The sequence below is a fragment of the Emydura macquarii genome, unplaced genomic scaffold (assembly GCF_026122565.2).
Source record: "Emydura macquarii macquarii isolate MOO-44397 ecotype Brisbane River unplaced genomic scaffold, CSIRO-AGI_Emac_v2 contig_1300, whole genome shotgun sequence".
Lineage (NCBI taxonomy): Eukaryota > Metazoa > Chordata > Testudines > Chelidae > Emydura > Emydura macquarii.
Window position 1 is genome coordinate 1384665 of NW_027131437.1, and position 15409 is coordinate 1400073.

At 58.7% G+C, this 15409-nt stretch overlaps 1 protein-coding gene across 2 annotated transcripts in view; it reads left to right on the forward strand.

Moving 5' to 3' along the window:
• Positions 1–12127: 12127 nt before the first annotated feature.
• TMEM214 (transmembrane protein 214) overlaps positions 12128–15409 on the forward strand; it is a 36886-nt gene continuing 33604 nt past the window's right edge. For both annotated transcript variants that reach the window (XM_067550494.1, XM_067550495.1), the window contains exons 1-2: positions 12128–12337; positions 13168–13373. In XM_067550494.1, the coding sequence (XP_067406595.1) occupies positions 12178–12337; positions 13168–13373 (366 nt within the window). In that variant the 5' untranslated portion in view covers positions 12128–12177. The remainder of the gene's footprint in view (positions 12338–13167; positions 13374–15409) is intronic.

A 15409-nucleotide genomic window follows, 5' to 3' on the forward strand; every position in this document is an offset into this window, starting at 1 on the left:
CCCCAGTGCCCAGCAAGACGTGTGGGCGTGTTTGCAAGGGGCTGTTCTCACCGCACTAGCCTGCCTGGTCACGACGCCCCAGGACTCGGTGCTGCCAGCTCGCAGGACACTTGGTGTTTCTCCACAGCCCCAGCTCCTGGAGTCCTGGGATTGTCAGACTCTGCTGGCATTCAAAGGAAAAGTGCATTTCTAGCCCTGCTGACTGCAGGAAAAAGCAGGACAACAGGGACCAGCAGGCAACTAAACCCAACCGTGACCAGCTTAAATCAGGCAAGTTTGAAAAAATACGGGATTTTTTTTTTAAACCCAGCGGGTTGGCACCAGCTGTCCCTGCCCCGCCCTGCTCGTGGCTACCCTCAGCCTGGGCAGGGCACACGATGGCTCTGGTCCACTGGGGGTCACCGGGACCAGGCCGGGGTGGTGTCAGCGCCTGCCCTGTGACCCTGGCTGACGCCGCGCTGTGCAGCCCGGCTCAGCGCCCTGCCACCAGCCGCCTGCCCACCGCACAACGGCCTCACCCTGGCTTCCACCGCGCAGGGTGCCCCACCAGCCCCAAGCGCCCCCAAGGCTCTCCTCGGCCACGCTCAGCCCCTCTCTGTTGCACTCACAAACCTTGGCCCGTGGGCGGCCCCTGGCTAGAGCCAGTCTGCAGCACCTGGCTGGCTGCGGGCCCTGCGCGGGGCTGGCCGGGTGACGGCACCCAGGGCACGGGTGGGGCTAGCGATGGGTACAAACGCGCTTCGAGGGAGGAACCCGAATGCTTTGTCTCCAAGGCGTTTGCTCAGCCCAGTTTTCTGCCCGCGGGGCTGGCCTGGTGGCAGGCAGGAGCCGCGCCAAGCGCTGGTTTCGCTCACCAGCGGAAGGAGGCCGCGCTGGTTTTCTCGCTCTGGCTGGAGCATCGGCGTGTGTCTCTGACGGGCAGGCAGCCCTGCTGGGGGCTCAGCACGATGCAGCCACTGAGGCGCTGACACCCACGTTCATCTCTGCAGTCTAACCCCCCTCGGGCCGGGCAGGAGCCTGTCACCCCCACGCACGGGTCTGCCGCCGCGCACCGTCGGAGAAAGGGGTTTCTGTGGCTCTCGCTGCGCACGTTACATAGCTGCACGTTCCAGCAGACAGGACCCATTTCTTCGGCTAGGCAGCGGAGACGTAACCCGCCCTGCCAAGCACAGGTTAGGAGCGTATTTCCAGCACGTAGTTATAATTCTTCATACAACACCCCGTGCCAACCCTACTGACCAGCGTCACCCCAGCTACACCCCGCCCCAACCCTACTGACCAGCGTCACCCGTACCTACACCCCGCCCCAACCCTACTGACCAGCGTCATCCATACCTACACCCCACTCCAACCCTACTGACCAGCGTCACCCGTACCTACACCCCGTGCCAACCCTACTGACCAGCGTCACCCGTACCTACACCCCGCCCCAACCCTACTGACCAGCGTCACCCCAGCTACACCCCGCCCCAACCCCACTGACCAGCGTCATCCATACCTACACCCCGCCCCAACCCCACTGACCAGCGTCATCCCCAGCTACACCCCGCCCCAACCCTACTGACCAGCGTCACCCCAGCTACACCCCGTGCCAACCCTACTGACCAGTGTCACCCGTACCTACACCCCGCCCCAACCCTACTGACCAGCGTCACCCCAGCTACACCCCACGCTGACCCTACTGACCAGCGTCACCCCAGCTACACCCCGTGCCAACCCTACTGACCAGCGTCACCCGTACCTACACCCCACGCTAATGCTACTGTCACAGTTCCACAGGCCTGGTGCTCTCGCCCAGCTCTGGAACTGGACCCCTGGGGAAGACGCGGACACCACACCGAGCAATGCCCCCTCACTGCCTTAACCCGGCGTGACTCAGCCCCGGCGTGAGCGCAGGGGGGTTTATTAGACAGCTGGAAAGTCCTGGGTTAGCAGAGAGCATTACAGCGACGTCCAGCTGGGTCAGGCCTGAGCCCCGAACTCTCTCTCTGATCCCCCCACTTTGGGGCCCAGTCCAGACGTGTGTGTCCCGCTTCCTGCTACCCCTTTGTTCTTCTTCCAGGGCAAACCTCGCGTCAGCTGTCCGTCCAACGCAGCCCTGCCTTCTCCAGCGGCTCTCACCCAGCTGGCTTCCTGCACCGGGGGGGCTGGCAGCCCTAGGTCGTTATTTACTAGGCGCCGTTGTCCAGGCAGTCGGAGCAACCATGGTCTTCTGAGCCAACAGCCACACCTGGAGCTCTGCAACGTGTAACCCACCGTCTCCCCCCACCTAGGGAACCATGCAGTACCTGGGGGAAACTGAGGCACACACACTACTCATCCAAAATAGTGAGACACACGCCCACGTTGTCACTGCAACCGGCCAGCGTCACCCGTCCATGCACCAGGCGCTGACCCGTGTGTGAGCCCTTCACAACACCTTTTCGATACAGGCAATGCTGCCAGTGTGTTGGGCTCACGGCTCCATCCCGGGCACCCCTGGCCGTGGGGGGGTCACGTCCCCAGCTGGGCTGCTCGCTGGAGCTGGGCTGGCTAAGGCTGGGCTGTCGCCCTCCCCTCCGCTGACCCTCCCAGTGGCAGGGCAGACCCCAGCAAAGCTCCGGGGGTTCCAGTGCATGCAGGGAAAGTCTCTGCCTGGCGCCTGGCTGCGCAGCGGATAAAGGCCTGGCCAGGGGTCGCTCTCCCCACGCTGTGGGTCACCCCCAGGCTCGGTCACACAGGCGTCAAGTTGCTCACCACCTATTCCCCGCAGGCTGGAGCAGCCAGGGTGCCCCTTTCCTGCCATCCTCCCCCCCCCCCCGCTGCAGGAGGGCAGACAGAACCACCCCAGCCCCTCTGTCCTGGGCGCGTCCAGCCAGTGCGCTGGGGGCTGGAGAGGCTGACGGTGCACGGAAGGGAACCGGCGCCGTGCAGCTGCCAGCAGAGCCCCGGCGGCTCAGGGATAAGGGAGCGCCCCGAGTCCTGCGCCGTCCCCCGCCCCCGCTCACGCCAGGCCGCTGGGGGAGACGCCAGGCCCGGCGCTGTGAGCACAGCGAGTGTCACCAGCGTCGCCTGTGCAGCATCACAGCCCTACAACCATCCATCAACAGCCAGTCCCCGCGGTGCCCAGCTGTCGCCAAGGTAACAGACACCGCCATGGAAACAAACCCACCACCCGCCGCAGGGAAATGGGGCAGCGCAAACCCAGCCTGCGGGGGTCTGACGGGGAGAGCTGGGCCCCCCTCACGGCAGCCCCATGGAAACGGGCACAGCACATGCAGGGCACGGCGCACCACGTGTAACACCGCCTGCACGCTAGCGAGGTTTACACGGGTGCCCCTCACCCGGGCGTCTGGGAGCCTGCCACAGGGAGCCGGATTCTGTTCCCGGGGAGCGTTGTGTGCGGGAACCGAGGGCAGCCAGACCCCAGCCACACCAGGCGCTTTCCCAGCAGGGTGTCCCCATGCGGGCAGGGAAGCGCCCCAGGGATGGGGGTACAAAACAGGCATTCTGCTCCCTGACTGCTTCAGCTGGAGAGGGCAGGGCCCCCTGGCCTGGCTAGGGAAGGGCGGGGCCGTGGCATTTGGCAGGGCAGGACAGGCATGGCCAGCGCCCGGGCCGGAACGAGCGATACACAGCCCGGGCAGAAACCAGCCTGGCCTCCCGGCGCCGCAAGAACAGCCAGACCCTCCTCTGCTCAGACCCCCACCTGTCCAGCAAGTCACCCCACTGGGCAGCGCTGCCTTTTATCCTTCAGCAAGCACTCCCAGGATGCCTTGCTGCCTTAAAGGGCCCAGGCACTCGGCCCACCTCCGGCTAGAACAGCGCCACCTTGCCCTGCGCTGCGAGCAGGCCCCGGAGGCCAGCGTTCCTGGGGTCTCAGCCGCTGTCACGTCCCTCGCGCTGCGCCTCCGTTTCTTCGCCTGCCGCATGTCCCGGGGGTTGTGAGGTGCGGGTCAGGGTTGTGTTAGGGCCACACACACGCTCCGGGCCGATTCCTCACCCAGCCATCGCGCTGCGGCAGCGCCGCCCTCCTCGGCCCCGGGGCGGCTGCAGCGGGGCTGACGGACGAATGCGCCCAGATGCCCGGGTGAGGGGCACCCGTGTAAACCTCGCTAGAGTCCAGGCGGTGTTACACGTGGTGCGCCGTGCCCTGCATGTGCTGTGCCCATTTCCATGGGGCCGCCATGAGGGGGCTCGGCTCTCCCCCCGCAACCCACCCCCAGGCTGGGTTTGTGCTGCCCCATTCCCTGCGGCGGGATCTCCAGCCGCGTTGCAGTGGCAGGTGGTGGGTCCGTTTCTATGGCTGTGTCTGTGCCCACAGCGACAGGACCCCCCCCCCCGGCCGGCCGGCACTGTGTGACACAACCACAGTGCAGCCCCCGCCCCCTGGCTCTGCTGCGTAGCGCCCGCAGTGGGTTCGCTAACGTGGGTCAGCTAATCCGCGCGAGGAGCCTGGGTTTGTTCCGTGTAGTGCAGCCACCCCCCGTCCCTACGTGGGCCGTGCTGCTCCTAGCGCTGGTGACTGCGGGGCTGGCCCTGGGGCCGGGCGGGGGGACGTGGAGCCCAGCGAACACCGTGGTGCTCTCAGATCAGGGCCGCCCAGTGCGGCGGGAGAAGGGGAGAGGCGCCTGGGAAGGCGTGCTGAGCCGGACCTGGCGTCTGGAGGGCAGGAACCCACTCAGCCCGGAGCAGCAGGAGATCCTGGAGATGGCTCTGGCTCCCGGAGGAGCCGTCATGCGGTCCTGGAGCTGGACGCGCCTGGCGCCAGCTGGCGGCTGGACATCTGTGAGCGAAGGCAGGGCAGGAGCGCACCCTCGGGCAGTGCCAGGCACAATGCAGGTTAATGTGGCTGGCCTGTGGTACATGAGTTGTGCTGCCTGGGGAATCCAGGCCTGGGCCCCCGTCCCGTGCAGGCCGAGAAGCAGTGTGGGGTGGTGGGGCTCATCCCGTTACGGTCCGGCCCAGCCTGACGTGACAAGGCGCAGACGCCCCCCCAGGTGCTGGCTTGGTGAGGTGTGCGTCCTGCGGCGCTGTGCCCCCATCAGCGGGCTCAGCGTTGTGGGGACCGAGGGCTGCGGTGGGTCCCGCTGACAGGAAGATCACGGCTTTGTGGTACGTCAAATGCCCTTGTAAGAACTCGGTATGGCACCGGGCCATCGGAGGCGCCCGCCAGCCCAGTGACAGCGCGCTGGAAACACCTGGCCATGGGCATGCATTGCTCTCCATGGCAGCCACTGGGACGCTGGCGACGCGGCTGAAATGAGCGGCCAGGCCTCAGCTGAGAACACTGCGCGTCACAGGGCCGGAGTGGGCTGCATGGCGTTACGCTGCCTTGCTGGGGTTCACTCCTCCATGCCAGGGGCTGGGGCACGCGGCTGAAAGCAGCAGGAGGGTGGTGGTGAACACCCCCCTTCCCGCAGCTGAGCTGGGAGGCAGGTTGTCATGCTGGGTGGATGGGGGGCGGGGAGGGTATTTGTCATATTGGTTAACATCAGTGTGTCAAAATCTTCGTAGCTCATGTGAGATGTGCCATGTCAGGTGCTGTTAGCAAGGGTGTGCTGTGCTAAGTCAGATGATAATACTCACGTCCGTGTGCAATGGGTGCAATGGACGTTATGGGTATATTTGAGATATCTGTATTTCAAATTGTGCTGCCCGGGCAACACCCCGGATAGCCTGTTTAATGGCCCATTAAGACACTCACAGAGGCAAGGGGCCCAGGAAGAAACCCCAGGCACACCTGAAGTTACCAGGATTGGCCCATGTGACTCTGGACTCCATTTTAGTTCTTGTGACTTTCCCCAGGCCGCATGGCCCGGGACAGAGGGTTTATAAGATCAAACCACAGGATCCATTTTGTCTTTGTTCCTGTCCAGCTGCAGACACACACCGACCTCTGGATCTATTCATTGTGCAACTGAACCGAAGGACTTAGACCCATCCAGATACTGGATGTGAACCAGAGGAACTGTACAAGCTGCAACTCCACAATTCTCCCAGAAACCTGATGTAAATGGACTTTTAATCATGTGTATGTATCTGTGATTTGCTCTAATCCTTTAACGTTCGCTCATGGTTTATTTCTTTCTTTTTACAATAAACCTTTAGTTTAGTTACTGAAGGATTGGCTGGCAGCGTGGGATTTTAGGTAAGATCCAGACTTATATTGATCTGGTGCTGTGGCTGACCCTCGGAGTCAGAGGGAACCTTTCTAGTATGGAGTTTAAAGAACTGGTTTCTTTACTGGACCTGGTGCTGATTTGGGAGCCAGGAGCTGAAATGCAGTAAAGGGGCTGTGGGCATTTGTGGACTGGCTTCTGTGGGGATTCAGAAGCGCAGTTTGTGGCTGGTTGGGAAATCTGACTACTGTTCCACCCACCAGTGCTGGCAGAATCTGCTCTGCTCTTACAGCCGTGGCATTCTCAGGTGGCTGCCCTGGGCATGGACAGGTCACACAGGCGTTCCAGCGAAGGGCCTCAGGCCTGGAACTTGCTTCCCCTCTGTTAGCAAGAGCCAGGATTTGTTGAGTGACGGGGCCCAGCGCAAGGCCCAGCTGCTCGCTGCTTTTCTAGAGGGGGATAACTCAGTGGGAGGCGGTGCAGAGTCTTGCTGGATGCCGGGAGGCTTTCGTTTGCTAGAGGTTGGTTGTTTCCATGGTGTGTTTGTGGGGCTAGCGCACACGCCAGTGGGGCCCGTGCATATCGACTGCACCCACCTTGTGAGGCCAGTGCCAAGCAAGGGACATGCCTGTCGCCGAGCCGGGTCCTCGTGGTCACATCCCAACGGGCGTGTGTCTGGCATGGCGAACTGCGGCGGCGGGCACTGGAAAAGACCCACTGGATGATGTGCTGGAGTTTTAGGAGTAAAGCGGGGCCCACCGGCATCCCGCTCCACGCGTACGCGGAGATGCAGCACAGGGGCAGGAGCGCAGGCAGCTGTTCCCACTTCCAGCCCCATCATCAGCCTGGCCGCTCAAACCGGCCTCCCCCATCCAGCGATGGGGAAGCGACGCCCGGGGTCTGGTTCCCAGTTCTGACGCGCACTGCCTGGCCTGCGGCAGGGCTCTGGCTCTGTCCCCCCAGCCGTGGGCGGGTCTCATGGTCCAGCGCTTTGAGAGCTGTGCCGGTCTGCGCTCTGGCAGACTAGAGACAGGGCGGCTGTGGTACTAGCTCTTGCTGTGAGAGAGGAGGTTTGGGCCACACAGAGCCCTGCGCTTCAGCACTGGGAAAGGACTCCAGCGTCCCAGCTAAACAGAGGGTGGAGGGATTGTTCAGCGTAGGTAGGTAGCACCTATTTCAAGGGACCATTCAAGGTGAAGTGGTCTGTTAACACCCCCCCAGTCCCAGGAGTGGGGTACAGATCGTTGTGATCAGCCATAATCCACTGTCGTTGTCTCTGGTCAGACCAGGGTTTGAATGTCTAGCAGGGTGATGGATTGACACTCCCAGCTCCTCGTTTGGAGGTGCTGTGCAGGTTTCCTTGGAGAATGGGGACTGCTAGGGCAGACACAGAGTGACCCGCTGTGTGAAGTGTTCACCCGCAGTTGTTTTGGTGTGAGTTCATTCCACAGTGCAGTGATTTTCTGGTTTCACCCACATAATTGCTACTGGGGCATTTGTTTAGGCTTCAGAAGAGGAGAATGAGGGGGGATTTGATAGCAGCCTTCAGCTACCTGAACGGGGGTTCCAGGGAGGATGGAGCTAGGCTGTTCTCAGTGGTGGCAGATGACAGAACAAGGAGCAATTTGTTTTGGTGTGGTCTCAAGTTGCAGTGGGGGAGGTCTAGGTTGGACATTAGGAAAAAAATTCATTAGGAGGGTGATGAAGCACTGGAATGGGTTACCTAGGGAAGTGGTGGAATCTCCATCTTTAGAGGTGTTTAAGGCCTCGCTTGACAAAGCCCTGGCTGGGATGGTTTACTTGGGGTGCGTCCTGCTTTGAGCAGGGGTGGGACTAGACACCTGCTGGGATCCCTGCCAACCCCCATCATCTCTGATTCTATGATTAGTGCACTGCGTGAGGAACATGTGTCGTGCCCATGGATCCTGAAAAGTGTGTTGTGGGGGGTGTCGATCACCGTAGCAGTGGAGAGACGTCAGCATGTTTTACGTCTGTTGTTCTGGCTGGGTGTGGTGCCGCTGTGCGTTGGTGCGTCCTGGTCTGTGGGGAGCCAGCATCTGATGATGAGTCTGGAGGGGCTGGGGTTGTCTGAAGGCCAGAAGAGGGGGTTCAGGAGAGATTTCTTTCAGCGCTGATTATCTTATGGATAACCTTGGTTATCTTATGGAACCACATGGTGGCACTATGGCTGCGTGCAAGGCAGCCAAACTGGCCTCTGGTGTAAACCTGCCGGCCTGGGCTGGGCAGCTGAGCTCTGCGCTGCGCACGGTGAGTGACTCCACTGGTGTAATGCGTTGTGTGAGTGCACAGCAGGAGACAGGCTTAGCAGAACTACAGCCTCGTAGTGACACAGGGCTGAAATCTGGGACCTCGAGAGTCATCACGTCCAGCCCCCTGCACTCAGGCAGGACCAGGGGGTATTGCAGATTTTGCACCCTCCCTTGGCAGCTGTTCCAGAGCTGGACTGCCCTGCCAGTGAGGACGTTTCTCCTAATATCGAACTCTGCCTTGCTGCAGTTTACTTGCCCCCATTACTTCTTGTCCTGCCTTCAGGGGACATGGCGAACAACTGATCACCATCCTCTTTGCAACAGCCCTTCACATATTTGAAGACTGTTCTCAGGTTCCCCCTCGGTCTTCTTTTCTCAAGACGAAACATGCCCATTGTTTTAACCGTTCCTCACAGAAACTTCAGAGCCCCTGAGATTTGGCTCTGCCTGGGGTCTCAGGCATGTCATACACCCTGGGATATGGCCTCAGAAAAAAGTCTGTGAGGGAGAACACAGAGCTGCAGCAGTGGGATTCCCGGGTCCTGCAGCCTTCTTGCTGAAGTGATAACTTTTTCTCTTTCTGGGGAGACTCTGGACCCTCTACCCGAAGGTGGGATTTGGGGAGGAGGTATGTGGTATTTATCTTCAAGGAATACAGAAGTAAAGTAGCATCTAGTCAAATGTTGACTGTAGATATCACTTAGTGCAGGACAGACTCATGCAGTCCAGTAACCCGCATGCCACCCATCTTTTGACTGGTGACTTGATCATGTTTTTTTTGTACCCCAGGGAGTCTTGTGATGGCAGAGGGCTCGTAACCTCACAGACAAAGACAAAACGGGACCCAAAGGTTGGAATATGAACAGTAATTTGCATCCAAGAGTTATAAAAGAGCTGGTGGAGGAGCCCAATGGACCATCGATGTTGATTTTTTTCAGTCAGTCTTGGAAAACGGAGGAAGTGCCAGAAGACTGGAGAAAAGCTAATGATTGTGCCAATATTTAAAAAGGGTAAATGGGGTGACCTGGGGAATTAGAGGCTGTCAGTCTGAAAATGTTCCCAGGCAAGATAATAGAGCAGCTGATATGGAACTTGATTAATAAAGAATTAACAGAGGGTAAGATAATTAATGCCTATTAACATGGTGTAGGAAAATAGATCCTGTCAAACTAACTTGATTTATTTTTTTGATGACATTAGAAGTTTATTTGATAAATGTCACAGTGTTAATGTAATAGACTGCTGTAGGTGTTTGACTTGGTACCACATGACATTTTGATTAAATAAATAGAATGATATAAAATTAACATGGCACACTGTAAATGGATTACAAGATGGCTAAATGACAGGTCTTCATACATAATTGTAAAGAGGGAATCATCATCGAGTGGATGTGTTTCTAGTGGGATCGGTTCTAGGTCCTACGCTAGTTAACAGTGTTTTCAATGACCTGGTAGAAAACATAAAATCATCACTGATAAAATTTGCATATGACCCACAAATTGGGGGAGTGGCAAAGGCTGAAGAGGAGAGATCTCTGATACAGAGTGACTGGGATTGTTTTAATACGGCTCAATGTAAATGCACACGTCGAGGAACAAAGAACGCAGGCCACACTTACAGGACAGGGGACTCTATCCTGGGCAGCAGTGACTTAAAAAGATTTACTGGATTTACTACTGGTGCGACCGCTGCTGGAATCCCATGTCAAGGTCTGGTGTCCACAGTTCAAAGGATGTTGATTAAACTGGAGAGAGTTCGGAGAATAGCCACAGGGATGATTAAAGGATTAGGAAACCTTTCTTATGATACACTCAAAGAGGGGCTCAATCTACTCATCTTAACAAAAAGAAGGTTGCTCAGTCTCAGGCTATATCTGCACGACAGACTTTATGGTGGCACAGCTGTACTGTTGCAGCTGTGCTTCTGTAAGGTCTCCCGTATAGACGCTCTATGCTGATGGGAGAGAGAGCACTCTTGCCGGCATAATTAAACCACTCCCAACGAGCAGTGGCAGAGCGTCAACATGGCGCTGTCCACACCAGTGCATCTGTCAGTGACACATATGTCGGTCAGGGCCAGGGTATGTTTTTTCACACCCCGACTGATAAAACTTTTATTGACAAAAGTACTAGTGTAGACAAAGCCTAAAAGAATCTAGAGGGGGAACGAATATTTAATAAAAGGCTCTTCAGTCTAACAGAAAAAGATCTAACATGATCCAATGGCTGGAAGGTGAAGCTAGACAAATTCAGACCGGAACTAGGGTGTAAATTTTTAGCAGGGAGGCTAATTAACCACTGGACCAATTTACCAAGGGTGGTGGTGGAGTCTCTATCATGGACCAAGGTTTCAGTCGAGGTTGGCTATTTTTCTAAAAACTCTGCTGTAGGAATTACTGCGGGGCAGGTCTCTGGCCTGTGTTGTGCAGGAGGTCAGACTAGATGATCCCAGCGGTACATTCTGGCCTGGGAATCTATGGACCTAAACAAATTCATACTTGGAAATAAGGAGCAGCCTTTTAACAGCGAGGGGAATTAACCTGTGGAGGAACACACCTAGGCAGAGTGGTGGCTTCTCCATTTCCTGGCGTCTTTAAATCAAGCCTGGATGTCTTTCTAAACGAGACGCCAGCACGGAGAGAGGTGATGGACTGGATGCAGGAGTCACTGGGTGGGAGTCTGTGGTCTATGTGATGTCGGAGGTCAGGCTACTGGATCACAACAGCTCCGGCTGGTCCTGAAACGTGTGACTTGTGGGAAGGTGCTGCAACCCAGGTGGGCAGTCAGCGAGAGCGAGAGAGACCCTGGCTGCATCCTGGCGGGTTCGGCGGCACTTTGCAATCTGCACGGACCAGCCAGGGACTGCTGCTCCTGCCGGAACAGAGGCAGCCCCCTCTGGGGTGGGAGTGAGGGCAGCGGCTGTGTGCGTGTGCACAGCAGGTCTGCCGGCGCTGCTGGAGGGAATGAAAACACAGGTGCAGAGAGGCTGGCCAGGCCAGGCCTGACTCTGGCCGGCTCCCGCCCCTGTGCCAGGCTGGTGAGCGCAGGCGTTCAGCCCCCCACTTCCACAGCAGGGCCCCAGAGCCCAGCCCAGCCCCCCCAGCCAGCCCTGCCCCCCCAGGGCAGCTGGGCCCTGCAAGGGGTGCGGGGGGGGGTGAGGGGTGGGGATGCGGGGTGCCCAGGCCAAGGACCAGGGCCAGGGGCTCACTGGGGGGAAGGGGCAGGGCGGGCAGGTGAGGGGCACTGGGGGGAGGGGCAAGAGGCAGGTGAGGGGGGGCTTGCTGGGGGTGGGGGGGTCAATGTGGGCGGGAGCGAGGGGAGCTAGATGGGGGGGCGGAGTGTGGGGGTGGGGGGCAATGAGGGGCGGGAGATATGGGGGTGGGGGCAGTGGGGGAGGGGAACTCTGGGGGGAGGGGCCCTGGGGCTGACTGAGGGGGAGGGTCGGTGGGTGGGAGCGGGGGGCTCCGAGGGGGAGGGGCTGTGTGAGGGGGAGGGGCGGGGGAGGGAGGGAGGGAGTGCTCAGTGGCCCCGCCCAGGCGGACGCAGCCGCCGCTCGGCCCCGATTGGTGCACGTGACCCATCGCGGGGGGGCGGGGCAGAGGACGTGGCAGAGCGAGCGCGGGGCCCGGGGGCGCGTCCTCGCTCCGGAGGCCAATCCGCGCGGGCCCTGGCGCGCGCTCCCGCCCCCCCCCCGCCCTGCCTCCCGCGGGCACGCGCACGCGCGCGCCCTGCCTTCCAGTCAGTCAGGCAGGCAGGCAGGCAGCGCGGCTCCGTCTGTCCGTCCGTCTGTCGGCGGCCCGCCCCATGGCCTCGGCGGGCGCGGCCCCGGCTCCGGCTCCGGCTCCGGCCGGCGCGGGGCGCTGGGAGCTGGTGCGCAGGGGCAGGGGCCGGCGGCCCGCGGGGGGCGTCAGCGGGCGCAGGGCAATGGGGGAGCCCAACAGCGGCCGGCTGCTGCCTGCGGCCTGTGAGTGGGGGCGTGTGGGGTGCGCCCCGTGCTCGGGGGGGGGGCTCGGTCGTGTGGGGTGCGCCCCGTGCTCGGGGGGGGGGGCTCGGTCGTGTGGGGTGCGCCCCGTGCTCGGGGGGGGGGGGGGCTCGGTCGTGTGGGGTGCGTGGGCTGCGCCCCAGTTACGGGGGGTGGGGCGCCCCAGTGCACGGGGGAGGGGCTCGGCCGTGTGGGGTGCGCCCCGTGCTCGGGGGCTCGGTCGTGTGGGGTGCGTGGGCTGCGCCCCAGTTACGGGGGTGGGGCGCCCCAGTTAGGGGGGTGGGGCGCCCCAGTTACGGGGGGTGGGGCGCCCCAGTGCACGGAGGAGGGGCTCGGCCGTGTGGGGTGCGCCCCGTGCTCGGGGGCTCGGTCGTGTGGGGTGCGTGGGCTGCGCCCCAGTTACGGGGGGGGGGGGCTCGGCCGTGTGGGGTGCGCCCCAGTGCACGGGGGGTGGGCTCGGCCCCCCTGGGGCAGAGTGAGTATCTGGGCTCAGCACCCCCCCACAGGTGTGAGCGAGGCAGGCCTGCTGCACAGGTGGGGGGGGGGGCAGCGGATCCCGCTACTGCCCCCCCTCATCCTGGGGGGAAGAGGGAAGGCGGCTGGCTGCCCTGGAGACCCAGCCCGAGGGGCTCGCACTTTGCTGCGGAGCTGTAGTCCCTGACTCCCGCGTCTCCTACACCGAGTACTTTATTTGCTTGTGTGTAGGGTCTTCTTTAGCCGAGGTGCTTCATCCCAACAGATCTGCTTTTAGGTGAGCGGCTGCGCCTGTCTCAGCTGAGCCGATCACCTTCCTCCCCTTCTCTTATTTCTAGCTCCTATCGCCACATCCGACACCATCTTTGAGCTGGGGTTTGAGAAGACAGCGAAGAAGCAGAACAAAGAGCAGATGACTCCAGCCCTCGCCCCTGAGCAGCATCACAAAAAACAGAACGTGGGGAAAAACGCGAAGAAGTCCAGTGCTGTTGATGCAGGACCCAAGCAGGGCAAATTCCGAACGCTGGAGGATGCGCTGAAAGCTGTGAGTTTTATACCTCCCGCTACTGGGCCAGGAGGTGTGTAGAGAGTGCGCCAGCAGTCAGGAGTTTATAGATGGGCTGCTCATCTGAACTCTTCCTGGCTGTGGCACCAGAAGCCAGGCCCAGAGCTGCAGCAGAGCATCGGGTGCCCGCTCTCTCCAACTCCAATGTTAATGGTTCAGGAGCTGCACTTAATTTGCATAAAATAGAGCAGCCGCTGTCATACAGTGCTGCAGCTCTCAGAGATGTATGTATTAATGTAATTAAGTGCCAGCCATTTGCTCAGTGCTGTCTGAGACAAAAATAAAGGTAGTCCTTTGCTTGAGGTTCTTAGCTTCCAAAATTCAAACGCTGATGAGGAAAGATGCACCGGAAGATCTGTAGGAAAGTGTTCTTTGTCTTCTCCCCCTTTCCATCTTACTTTTACTGTCTACTCTTAGTTGGAGTGAGGAAGGCATTTGACTAATGTGTGCTAGAGTGGCAGGCCATGTGGAAGAAGTGAACCCGCAGGTGGATTTTGAGGGGTATGTGTTCGGTGTGGGGGCGAGATGGTGCACTGGGACTGAAATTTTGTTCTGTTTATAGGAGAAAACAAGGTGGTGAAGTTGACAGTTCCCAGCATGCAGTTCACCATCCTGGAATACTGAATGCTGGGCCCTGTTATCACCAGGATTTACACCTCCATGTTCAAGACCAGCATGGCCAGGTGCAATGTTGTAGAAGTCTGTGAAGCACATCTTAAGAAAAGCCAGAAGGTGAAATGTGGGAGTGAGCTGAAAAGGGATCAGGAAGAATACAGGGGGCCAAGAGCATCATGGGAGGGAAAATGACATCAAGTATAGAAAGGTGACTCTAAAGAGAAGTTCTGCAATCTCAGAGTAATAAGAAAAGTAAGAGGATGTAAAGGGCAAAGCAGCTTTTGGAAGCGCTAGCTAGCAGTTTCAACTGGAGGGGAGCAGCAGAGCATAAATACTGAGTACACTGCAATGTGAACGTTTCTGACTTCCCTCTCTCCTCCTGCACTGTGCTGTTCTCTCTCTTACTCTTCCATCCTGGGGCTCCAACACTGGTCTTGATGCTGTTGGAGCTGTAAGAGGTTGCTTGACCAGACTAGTGGAGCAAATTGTGATGCCCAGACTACCCATGTGCCTTGAGCAGCAGCATTCAGTTCTGGAAAGTGCCTGTCTTACCTCTTCCTAGAATTCAGATTTCAGAGGCGGCTGCCTTTGATGTGCCCTGGTGCTCACTGAGCCAAACTGGTATTTTGCTGTTCACCGTTGCACTGTCTGAACAAGTGTGTCTGTAAAGCAGTAGGGAGTCCTTGGAGTTTTAATATTAGATCTCAGTGAGGAAAATGGGGTAGGGAGTGTACTGCCTCTGTCCCAGTATCATTCTGTGCCCTCTGTGTAAATGTCTGAGCCGTGCTTTGAGATGGGATGGGGGACTCCCATGTACCGCCTAGGTGTGTCTAGTATCATTCTTGGAGGTCACAATTATTATTTGAAGTAAACATTGGCTTGCTTTTTAAAAACACCCAAACACCTTGTTGGTACGACTTGGCCAAAGCCCAACTGGGACTTTTTGTTCTATGTTCGTACGGTGCCTGGCCCACTGAGGGCCTGACCCATGACTGGGGCTCCTGTGTCCTACTATAATACCAGTAATTACTAGTCATTGTGATGATGTTGTCTGCTGCTCGAGTGGAGTGGATAATCTTGTCACTTTGTTGACAGAAATGTGACTGCAGGAATTAGTTCTGTTTTTCTCCTTTGTGGCAGGCTCCTGAAGTGGTGCTGCTGCTCCAGCAGGCAGAAAACTCACTGCAGACAGTCAGCAGGAAGCGCTGGCTTCTTTTCCGCCCACTCCTCGTGCTCTCTGAAAGGGGCCTTACGAAGGCTTCACTGCTGAGAATGTTCTCTCAAATCTTGTTCATCATTCCGCCTGATGAAATATAATGTAGTTCAGCTTGCGCAAGCTTTACGTGTTCTAAGTAAACCTGCTAGAATCTTTGTCTGTCTAGGTGCTTATCCAGCACCCG